We start from the raw sequence: 12,318 nt of genomic DNA on the forward strand, positions 1-12,318 counted from the left end.
GACTCTCACACATCAACACTAGAAGTTCTGCTGAGGTATATTTTTCTTGACATCTTCGTCATTGCTGATTGATTTGCATAGAATTAGCTGACTAGCGTTTAGGAAGTTAACAACCATCATAATACAAGAAGAAACATAAATTTAAAAAAGCATAAATCAATGCATAAATTCCATGTGCAGCCCCCAGAACAGATCACCAACAATCTCCTGCTCTAACTCCAAATGCCACCCTTTGGATCCCAGTAGTATTCTCCTTGCAAAGCACCCTATCACCCAGAAATCCAGTACCATTTGAGCATAGGGATAAATTCTACCCCATTTTATTCTTGTCCTTGTTCTATATTTTCACTGTTAAAAGTCTGAAGTATGGGATAACTGAATTATGCTTACTTGACAAAGGTTAACAAGAATTTACAAGCAGCAAAAAGATTCAGCCAAAACAATCTGAATTGAAGGCCCTATATTCTTCAAGCACTCTCATATGTATTTGCTTTGAAGTATCCTACTGCTTCCAGAACACAAAGCCCCAAAAGCAGTTTTTTCCCACTGTGATGCTGCATCTTGGAAGAGAAGTACCATATGAGTTAGCTAAAATCCAGAACACAACAAGAAAATATATTTGAGACGCCACATATCACTTCCTTCTGCAGGCATGATATTATTTTTTATAGAAAATAAAAACCGACCATTTTTATTGACTGTACTGCAGATACCTGTACAGAGTGTAAACTTTAATATTTCACCAGATATGTGAATACTTCTGGAGAAAGAGTTATCAAGCACCTTCATTTCAACAAATTTTTGATATTTACAGTAAGACATACCTGATTAAGTGTATGAATAGAATGAATTATGAGTTATAAAAAGTTATACAAAAAGATCTTTAAAATGTTTATATGCTTTGTTATTTTATGATAAATATACAATTAAGAGGAAGAAGTCACACAGTTAAGACTCAGAACTGGCTCTGTTGAAAACTGTCACCATTGTGTGTGAAGAGGGAGTGAGGAAATGGGGATGTTAGCTTACTGCTCTGATCATGACACACAGTGAAATGTGCTCTGGCAGGAGCCTCACAAGCCCTGTTTTGCTCTGCTACAGGTTGGTTTGCAGGCAAGCTTCCTTCCCAACACAGTGGGGAAACCAAACTTCACTTCCAGATTTATTCTGCTAATTTGACATATAAGTATGCATTTAGATTTTCCCTCTCCAAACTTACTGGTGATGATGAAAACATCAACTTCACTTTGATTTTCAGATCACTGTTTTTGCTGTTACCGAACACTGGCACATAATGGGGCATCAGCATCTTTTTTTCTTTAAAGCACCAAACCAAAGGTGAGCTTTTTGAAAAACAGATTTTAACTGCCATGGTTTCTTATGGTCCCTAAAAAGGCATGGTATGGTTTGCTAAAGAAGAAAGATTGCTAAGATAGAATTCAGAGACCACTTTGAAGCTTATAGGATCAAACACAGAAATACTATTTTAAAACCTCTTAGAAAACAAATGTGACTATCTCTTTAAAACCACTTGTGTCCCAATGAATCAACATCCATTCTTTGATGACCTATCAGCAATTGTTCAAAATATCTAAATTTTGTTCAGTGGATTTTAGGGAACTACTCAGGAATCCACCTCAAACAGAAGAAAGATAAATCGCTTAAAATCTAACAAATATTCAAACTTCAAATATATCCACTAAACTGTGTTGATTATCTATAATAAATCATGTGCTGTAGAAAAGGATCACATGAGCCAGGGTGAGAATTATAATCCTTACAGCACATGGATAAAATACTTCTGTTGTACAGAAGTCAAAAGTTGAGATTCAAGTTTTTGAAGTGGAAGGACTGGTAGTGAGACGGAATGCGGTTGGGCAGTAAATATGTGCTATTGCTGGGTATTCCCCCTCATCTGTTCAACCTTGGGACCTTCTGATTATTTCTCAGCTAGAGATAATCCCAGCCACATATATGATGGGCTAACCATATCACTTCTGCAGAAAACTGCTGCTCACTCCAAGGTACAATTCAGTCTCAGGATTTGAGTAGTTCCATTCTCGTTACTCTGTTCTGTGTTTTGTTACTTCAATTTTGCCAAGAGACACATCCTCCTTGTCTGGGGCAGATGCAACTAAGCCCTCCACATTTACGTTTAAAAGCAAAGAGACAATTTTAAAAGAAATAAGGTGAATTTGGATCCAACCTGGGCAGCTCTGTCTTACTTAACAGCTACAAAAACTGCCTCTGTGTGTGTGTGTCTGCATATGTGCATAGTGGCTTGCTGTCAGCAGCATGGAGCACTTATCTTTAGGGCCTGATTGTGTTGATAGGAGTGAATTGTTTACAGCACATTTCCAAAAGGTGTCTGCTGCTCTAAAGCTTGTTTTAATGCTCAGTTTCTTTCTATGCAATCTACTCCAACTGTGTTGTCAGGGCAGCGGCAAGTGCGGCCTCCTGGGGTAGCCAAGCAGAGGTGAGTACAACCACCATTATTCACCGTACAGTAGTTATGTCCTGGAAAAAAACAGAGATGCAAAACCTTAGAGAAAAGCAAATGCACACCCACAATAAAATCTGAAAAAGACATGCTCACGAATGTTAAGATTTACTGCTACACTAGGGAAACAAGCCATAATGAGATTAGGAGTGGAAGAAAACTTTGCTTTGGGGAGATAAGAGTCACCGTATCCCTTGTGTCAACTTGACATTCACATGAAAGAAAGATCAAGATATCAGAGTGAAAGAGGCAGCATGAATCAAGTGGGCTGTTCCTAAAATACCCTTCATAAACTGGCCATGTGGTCACAGATATTAGAATGAAAAGAAGTGAGTAAATAGAGAAGTGCAATGTGGGGACAAAATCCAAAATGCTACAGAACATCATCCTCAGATACCAATCGTACAAAGACAGAGGAATGATCCATGAAAACAAACACAAATGAATTGGGAGGTTGGGAAAGTGTTAACAATAAAGAGCGAAATGAAAGAGAAGCCAGAGCCAGAAGCAGTGCATTAGAGAGGAAAGGCATCCATCCAGAAAATCACTTGAAACAGACATAAGACAGAGAAAGAAATTACACCAAGATTCTGAATATTATAGGTATTAGCATATTCTCAGAGCACACAATAATGTTAAATTTTACACTCCCTACCAAAATGGATCAGTGAATTAACTAGTAATAACAATATAACTGATTTCTTAATTATGACATATGTATCTATTTTTGAGCTCTGAGCCAAAACCTCCACTAAATTGTTTTTTACTGCATATATTGAGTAATTTGAAGAGAAACTACCCAAAGTAAAAATAGCACAACTCCTATAATTCCAGCCATATTGTAATGCAAAACAGCAAATGCTTTCTCTTGTGATTTGCTGAGACTGCACAGTGATACTTCTTCATAAAAGCCAAGTTATATTTCAAGGGTATCAGTTTCCTCTCTTCCTCTTTTCAATAGCATATCTGGAAAACTCCACATTCAACAGAGCAGAAGGGCCAGCTCAGTCCAGCCACTCTACCACCTGCTGTTTTCTGAACATTCCATTTTGAAAAACACTGGATCTTATTAAGGACATCTGCAAGACCATAATATTTCTGTAGTTTAAACTTAATAAGTGAATAAGGTCCTAGCCATGAATATAGCATTCAATTTAGAAGATGATACATTAGCATTTCTGCCAGGTCAAATGCCCACCTTAATTATACACATCCTTTGACAAAGGGTAGAACAGGCCCCTTCTGCCCCTCCAGTCCTGGTTTCATGTGGGAACTACAACAACTGCTTTTATGGAAAAGAAACTAGGGGTCTTTTCATTTCTTACTAAACAGAAATCTAAGCACTAACCTAAATCTTCACTACCCAAATCAGTTCACAGCTTATAAATGGGAGCTGCTACGAAGCTCATTTATACAGTAAAGTGTTACACAGCTGTAAAAACTCAAGAGTCATCTGGATTACCTCCTGGGCACTGAGCAAAGGCTGTGGTGATTCCGTACAGCCGTGAGCGCTTGTGAGGCTGGAAGTTATCATTTTCTAATGAAATGGTGCGATCCACTGCTACAACAGCATCCCTGCCATGTGCAGAAGAAAATATACAGAAGTGAGATGAAAGTCAATGTATAGGGGAAAACAAAACAACACAAAAAAAAGCCCCCCCAAAAACCAACAAAAACCCCAAACAACCAGTCAAAAAAACAAAACAAAACCAAAAGTGGAGAAAAATCTGAAGTTGCTTCTTTTTTACAATTAGGAAGAGATCCAGAAGTAAAATCCCCCAGGACATCACCTTTCCTGGACAAACCTAGTATGTTATGACCTTCATTCTAGGCAGAAATTTATCAGGGAGACACCTTAATAATTTTGAAGGTATTTCCAGTACAGGACAATGTACCTCTACTGGAGGGATGTGTGTGTTAGTAGTTTTGGCACATTTTTCACATTCTGCTTCTCTGACAAGTATTGTGGTATAGCTGACATTGCAGCTATTAAGCATAAAAATTACAGAAAATTATGTGTTTTAGGTGGAGCCTGATCTCCAGAAGGAATATAGCTAGTGATAAGCAATCCTTCCTAAGTATAAAAGGGCAGTCAAATGACAGACCTGTAGCATTCTGTTCCTCAAGCCTGCTCTAGAATAGAAACTAACATCTGGGAAGTGCTAACTTGGAAATTCTCCCACAGTAGTAGCTACTACTTCTGCAATTGATAGAAGCATTTGGGTGAGTTTTCTGATAAAGCCCATAAACCATTGATATCAAGTACAAATATTTATTTTAAAATGCAGGGACTGGATTTTTTTCCAGAAGTTAAAGTAAACCTCTAAGTCTTGTTCATATGGCAACATTTTAGAGCATTTGCAATAAAGAAAGTGTCATCAAGATAGGAACACTTTTTCCCCCTTAGTTTTGATTGAACATTCATATAATAAAGGGCATAGAAAGCTGAGAGTGATGAAATGTCTGCCCTCTACAATGAAGCTGCTGTAAGAGAAACAAGTTACTGCCCACTCCTTTCCCAAGAATGTTCAGTGTTAAAAGCATTTTCTTCAAGGACAAATCACTATGCTAAAAAGTGAAAACTCAGTTAACTGGCAGCATCAATAGGTCAGTTCTACATATCCACTCCACCCTGCATCAGCTATTGCCAGGAAAGGAACAAAACAGGAATGTGTGAGAGGTCAGGCATGAGAAATGCAGTATATACTTCAGTTTCTACCGGGGAGAAAAAAAAAGATAAAAGTACTCCATAATTTCTTTAGCAGATAACATACCTTCTCCAGTCTGTATAATATAAATTCTTCCCATAGCTTGTAACACCAAAAGGATACTGAATCCCTTCAACAATCTTTCGTCTACCAAGCTGATTAGGGTTCATGCATTCCAGCCTCTTGGTACCTGGATGTAGTGAAACAATTAAGCCTTTGAATCAGAACAAGAGAGCTCTCATCAGGGATGAAAGACAAGCACAAATATGCAAGCATGAACAGGGTGGAAAGTCCTGGAAATCTTTCAGTGTGCTGCTTAGTCAAAGCCTTCCTCCGTGTCACATGTGTGCATGTGCCAAAAACTGAATGGATAAATACTCCAGTGCTAATGCTACTCAGCACACCACTGAAGTTAAAGAAACACAGATGTCCCAGGCAGCCATGGCCAATGCTCACAAGCTGAGATTCCTGTCATGGATTCCAGAATCTTTGGGTTGGTGTGGAGGCTGACAGAAGGCTTTCTCCATTCTGGAGGGATACTTCAACCATTTACTTGGTTCTCCTCCTCCGGAAGACATTTCTGAGACGTTTGGTGAGCATGTTCCTGAAATACTTGTTAGGCTGGACCATGAAGGAGAGACTGCAGGAAGAACATCTAACTCATAGATGCAAATAGGGTGCAAAAAGGTCTACCTGCAAAGCCACTGCAGGCTGGGAACACTGCTAATGAATGTAAACAGTAAACACCTGGAGGTTTTTCCTAAGTAAAGTGTTTCAGAATTAGACAAAAAAGGAGAAGATGCAAATGTGAGAACAAGACTGGAATAGAGAGAAAATAACTAGAGATAGCAGAAGGTTGAAGGTTGGGCAAAGTGTTTTATAGTGAGAAAGAGAGCCTGGCTATTTTAATTCATCCAAAATTTGAAAGGTGACCTGAAGTCTAAAAGCACCTCCACAGGAAGACACCCCTGCCAGAGTCTACAGGGCAAAAGTCAGAAAGATCCCAAAAGATAAAAATTAAATGACAATTAAAAGCACACTTCCCCTCTAATCACTGTCACAAAACTAACAATGGGTTTGTGGCAGAACTTTGATCCCTTGATCTTTTGTGTGCATTGCTTTTTCAAGACTTGCTTCAGTCAAATATAAGCCAGACTTGGCTTCAGGTTACAGGCCTTAGAACAATAGTGCCAGGATGACATTCTGGATGGCAGATTAGATAAATCTGTGGTTTTCCCTAGTCTTAAACTAAGAACTTCTACAAAGCCCCAAGCACTACGTAAAAAAAAAAAAAAAATAGCCACATACAAGACATAGATCTGTTGCATTCCTAGAAAGTTTTGTGATCAGATTTTAAATCCTTCAGCTTGCACACACTCTCATGTGAACAGCAATGAATAAATCATTAAAGCCAGAAGCTATGGCTGTGCATAATTTCAGGATTGACTATTATTACAAAGAAATATTTTAGCCCTCCTTTACCTGCATCTACCCAGCACAGCATTGAGGAATAAGGATCAAATGTCAGTCCATTTGGTAACCCAAGATCATCTTTAACAAGAATTCTTCTATTTGTGCCATCCATGTATGAAGTTTCAATTTTAGGAGCTTCTCTGTTCCAGTCAGTCCAGTACAAGTTTCTTAGGAAGAAGAAAAAGGCTGAAATTAAGACAGGGACTTATCTCAAAAGATTGGTGTAATTAAGAAAGTGCTAAGAACACATAAGTAACATACAGCCCCTAAATCATTTTAATAAATAAGAAGGGCCATATTGCACTTTGATATGGAAGTCAAAAAAGTGCAGTAAAAGCGTAGCAAAAATACTTCCATCAAAAACAAAAGGAGCAAGCACTGACATAGGAAGAAATGCTTTCCTTCCATTGTTTAGCTTATGATCAAAATGCTGGCCAAAAAGATTTAAATTGAAACAGTTCTGAGGACCGCTCAAAATGTACATCCACATTTCGAGTTCTTCATCTCACTTCCCATCATGTCTGCTCAGGCTAAAGCAAGAGTATTTGGCATACATTTGGGACCCATTTGAAACAGTATTTTTCTTTTCAGTGTGCCAAGTAAGCAACAATGGAATCAGAATAGTTTATCCTCAGCAGAGATCCCCAGAGAGGGCCACTAACTCTTTGATGTTTTACTATTAATAGCCATTTTTTAATGGTAGGATGTTTTTCCCTTGGATGTACATTCTGTGCCTAAGAATATGCACGGCCCCTCAATGGCATCTTTGTTGTTTACTCCTTAACACACACACAATTTACTATAAGATGGAAGTCCCTGATGATTGATCTGAACCCAGAGCCTTACTCCAACACTGGGGTTCTGCATGGAACACAGGTCATTAAATAACCAGATAAATAAAATCAAGGTTTGCACATGTTTCTTGACAACACATCCATACCCTCTCACAGGATCCACGACAATTGCTCTGGGGTTCACCAAACCAGTGTCAAAAAGGATGCGACGCTGCCGCCCGTCCAGCCTGGCCACTTCTATTCTATCCAGCTGAGAGTCAGTCCAGAAGATGTTGCGACCTAGATGATCTACAGCTATCCCTTCAGGGCTTCCCAAGTCTGCAGGAGAACAGAGAAAAACATTCCTAGGTATTATATTTATTCCCAATACACTCTGTCAGCCTCAATGCTGCATAAGTATAACCTTTAGAAGAAATAAGTTTTCTTCAGCATTCTGGCTGTGGTCCAACAAAAGCTACTTTATATCAATTGGAAGAGGAACATGCATTTTACCTGGAAGTTTAAATACACAAAACTCTCATAAAGACATAAAATGAGAAGTTCCATGCGGAACAAACTTGCCACACAAAGAAATTGTACTTGGAGGGGCAAACATAGGAGTTTATAACAGAGAAAGGAACAGCAGATACTGTCAAAATCTTACTCTACCATACTTAGAAGGCCATAAAATGGATTTTATAACCCTTAATATTTCTCCTTCCTTAGTACCAGCATACATGACACCCCTCTGACAACTGAATTTATGCTAAGTGATGCAACAATTAAACAAATCACACTCTAAACACTAGAGACAATGTTATTAACTAACTGATGCAATCTAGATCCAGTTCTTTGTTTTTGCAGAGCTATTCTTTTTGGAACACGTTTTAGCACAGTATGAGCACAGTTTTTCTTGAACAGTTAGTTGTTCCAAAAGCAACAGGAAATAGCAGATAATGACCTTACTGCTCTAGCATCAGTAATTTCTAACTTGGATGCAGAAAAAAATTATAAAGCTTAATTCAGCCACTATGAGAAACTACTCTGTTTTTTTCAAGGTTCCATTGAAAAGAGCAGGCAGGCTGTGAGAAATTTAAGGAAGCCAAACACAAGTTAAAAAAAAAAAGTCTATTTTCATTCAATTTCAGCTCCAAAAAAAAGCAAAGAATTTTACATGGTCACTCCCCAAAAGCGGCAAAGCGACCCTTTATACCAGCCAGCTGTTTAAAAAAAAAGCACCTTTCAAATGCTGATCCACACACTGAATGGAATGTAGCCCATTAGCTTTCTTTTAATTCTCAGGTTTATTCACTGACAGGCATTAAACAAACATTATGTGACATAAGCAACCTTTCTGGAGAAAAGGCACTTCGCCCAGAACATCGGAGCCTAGGGCTCTCTAGACTTTGCTACTGTGGTGTTGCTGTGAGTAACAGTTGCACAACAGTTCAAGCATCCTCTGCTCTCCCACTCAAGAGGATTGCACTTTATCTGCACACATGACATTTTAAGTTTATATTAATTGCTGAAGAAGTGGAAAGGAACAAACAAGATGTATCTCACTGTTTCTGACTCACAGCTCATGGCTGGAGGGGAGGGTTGATGGGCAAGAAAGTAAATTTTAATCAGGCATTTCTTTACTCCTCCTGAGGGCTCTTGGGTACACTTTGACTCAGTTATACTGACTTCACATTGTTGGTCTTTATTTCTCTAAGTGCCTCTGTGGAGCTAAACCAGTCAGCTGCAAGAAACCACCTCACATATACTTCAGACCCTCAAATGATCCTACTTCTTTCCTTGCTAATGGCAGAGTCTGCTGAGGGTGGCCACATTTTAAGTACAACAGTCCCCAGTGTCTGGGATCAGAAAATTATTGACTACATGGTAATGGAGGAGCTCCCAGACTCTTTTAGGAAACAGAAGACAGTAGCAGGCAAAAGATTTGCTGTCACTGATTCCCAGGAGCCCCTGCTCCCTGACTAGTTTCCTTGTTTCAATTTCCTTATGTCAGCTATATGTGGGAGATTTAGAGAAGTCTTAAATAAATGTCTCTTCTGTTGGTAGATAATGAGCCAGAAAAAAACTATCCCCCATGGAGAGAGGGGTAAGGGAATATTTCAAAGCTTCATTTATCACCAGTCTTTCCAGAGGCACAAATATGTTCCTGCTAATATTGTCATCAAGCCCTCTGTCCCTGAGGGCAGGTTTTTACAGACATGCACAGCTGATAAGACTTTAAGCAATTACTGCAAAGGAAAGCTCTGCTTCCTAACCTGCTGCCACAGCTGCAGAGCTGAGAAAGCCTCCACAGCTGCAGGGATAAAGGAGAACTGGATGGGGCTCCACAATTAAATAGTGTTTCTGCAAAGCAGCACAACTTGGATCGCAAGAGCTTTATAAAAAACCAACCAAAAATGTAGTACATTCCACAGAAATACACATGAACTGAAGAAAGCAGCTGGAGCTCACAGGAGGATGAAGGCAAAGATCAAAACAAAACAAAAAAAATTCTCATAAGTCTTCTGAGGGGGAGGCATTTTCCTATTTCATGAAATTTGAAAGTTTCAGTTTGGGTCTGCATAGAAGATATGCATTTGAATGCTGAATATCAATACTTTTTGATCTGAATCCTTATTGAAATGTCCATTAACATACAAAAACTAAAGTGCAACACCTCTCCTGGTCTCTTCAGGAAAAGTATCCACATCCTATGCAACCAACAGAATTCATGAGAAAGCTTCATACACACAATATTTTTTTATAGCAGATAAAACTCATGAGGTTTCCATGTGGCATTGAAACATCTTGAATTACCTTAAATAATCAATCAAATTTAGCTGAAAGCCTTCACAAATAATTTTCAACATTTTACACAAGAATTTTAATGCCTACACACGCTCTCATTAGAGAGACATTCATATCCATATAAAATTTTTTGCAATAGTACCTTTCCTCATTTTTAAAAGTGCAGATTCTGAAACAAAAATCATTAAAGCAAAAATCTTTTCCCTGCAGAGTTTCTAAGTTGCACAGGCAAGCACAGGACTGCACTGCAGGTTTGAGTCCCCATCATATTAAATACTTTGGGATGGAAAAAGAAGTCTTACAAAATACCTCAGCCATCAAGTGGTATAGAAATATGAAGCTCCATAACTGCTGGAATGGTTAGGGATGGCCTTAAGCTCTCCCTTTTTCCTTCCTAGGACAATGCTAGGATCCAAGCCACCCCCATCTGTCTGCTGTCCCTAAGAGCCTGTCTGGAATCTCACAAACTGACTATTCCAAAGCACAAAGTCTGGATGTGTAGAGAATCACTGTCTAAAGAAAACTAAATCAAATTTATTGCAGACCTTTATAACTGGCTGATCATTTTTCTAAAATAATTTCATAAGTTTTTTAACAATGTCTGCAAAGAATTCAAAGTAAAGGTGACCTCTTCCAGTACCTTGACTTCACAGGTGTTCTAGGATCTTGAGGACATTAGTTTTTAAAATGTGCCTCCAGCTACTTTTGCTGTTGTTTTTTCTTTATTAAAAAACACCTCCCCCAGCCACTCACTTTGTTCTCCAAACTTGTCCTTGCCCTTAGCTCTTTCCACTCAATAACAGGGTTTAACATCCAAGCTGCATGGGCTTGCACTTAACCCTTCTATGAAAATGAACATGGACTGCAGTGAGCAGCGGTCTTGAAGGAAAGAATGCAAGAACAAGATAAAAACTGGATAAGCCCGAACTCCACAATACCCACTAGTCTAATTCTCAAGTCCTTGAACAACTACAAAGGGTAAAGACCAAACAAGGTGGCTTTACTCACTTTCCACGCTCACTTGAGTAGGAGGCATGGGAAAACCACAGCTGAAATTATTTCTAAGAATTCTTCAGCTGTTTGATCCCCAAGCCAAGGAAGAGAGAGCAGGAGTTCTTTTCAGCCTCCATGCTCACCAGTCCTTTCTCAGCAGAGCAGGCAGCTAACAGGTAGAATACAGGAGAGAAAAATAATACTACATGTCATAAAATCTCAGCTATCCAGCACCTACCTAGCTTGCCAGAACAAAAATCAAAGACACCCTCTGCTGATATTCTATGTTAATGAATAAACACAACTCTTAGCTCAGGCAACACCTAGGAAGTACATATTACTAAATTCAAGTCTAATACTGTTCCTAGAGAAAGAATTTTCTGTGGTTACCTGTTTTGATTATGGTTGTTGGCTCCCCACCATGCAGGCTGGCCCTGCTGATCGAGGGGCCGCTGATGTCTGTCCAATAAACCACCTTGTCCACACAGTCATAAGCAACTCCAATAACAACTCTGTCCTGTTGGAAAACAGACAAATTAGATCAGTTTAGGATAAACAACAGTTACTCAGCAGTATTAACTTATGCTTTTAAGTCTCAAGCCTGAAGAAACAAAATTCTTGAGGAAAGGTGGGAAATGGGGAGGAAAGGGCAAGTAAATAATTGGGCAACATCGCCAAATATGTCAGAAAAATAATTCAAGTTCAAGGTCCCTTTTAACTATCAGACATCATTCACCAATATTTCAAAGAAGCATTGATACACTGAAGAGTTTGTCTGACTTCTACAGATTCACCTGCATACCCATCTAAAAAGTTCACATTGACATTTTACTGTGTCACCCCTTCCTGTACCTTTTTCCTCTCATTATTTCCCTTTAAGGGGGAATAATGACTTCCACAAAATCTGGCTTGCACTAACATCAAAGTCATGCCTTATGGCTATGCTCCCTATGTAGCACCATTTGACTCAAAAAGTTCTGCGAAGTAAGAGTTTAAAATAAAATTTAGCTTTAACAAGTACTACATAAATCATTGTGGTGGAAACAATATTCTAAGTAACAAGAAA

General features: G+C 38.8%; 1 protein-coding gene across 2 annotated transcripts in view; it reads right to left on the minus strand.

Annotated features, from left to right (window-relative positions):
* Positions 1–335: 335 nt before the first annotated feature.
* The window catches only part of NID1 (nidogen 1), a 46,626-nt gene continuing 34,643 nt past the window's right edge, over positions 336–12,318 (minus strand). The window contains exons 15-20 of one of the 2 annotated variants that reach the window (XM_058800758.1): positions 11,643–11,769; positions 7,622–7,793; positions 6,691–6,848; positions 5,275–5,398; positions 3,963–4,075; positions 336–2,517 (exon numbers count right to left, since the gene is read on the minus strand). In XM_058800758.1, coding sequence (XP_058656741.1) covers positions 2,396–2,517; positions 3,963–4,075; positions 5,275–5,398; positions 6,691–6,848; positions 7,622–7,793; positions 11,643–11,769 — 816 coding nt within the window. In that variant the 3' untranslated portion in view covers positions 336–2,395. The remainder of the gene's footprint in view (positions 2,518–3,962; positions 4,076–5,274; positions 5,399–6,690; positions 6,849–7,621; positions 7,794–11,642; positions 11,770–12,318) is intronic. The other variant, XM_058800759.1, reaches the window with a different exon arrangement.

Source organism: Ammospiza caudacuta, chromosome 3, assembly GCF_027887145.1.
Source record: "Ammospiza caudacuta isolate bAmmCau1 chromosome 3, bAmmCau1.pri, whole genome shotgun sequence".
Taxonomy (NCBI): Eukaryota; Metazoa; Chordata; class Aves; order Passeriformes; family Passerellidae; genus Ammospiza; species Ammospiza caudacuta.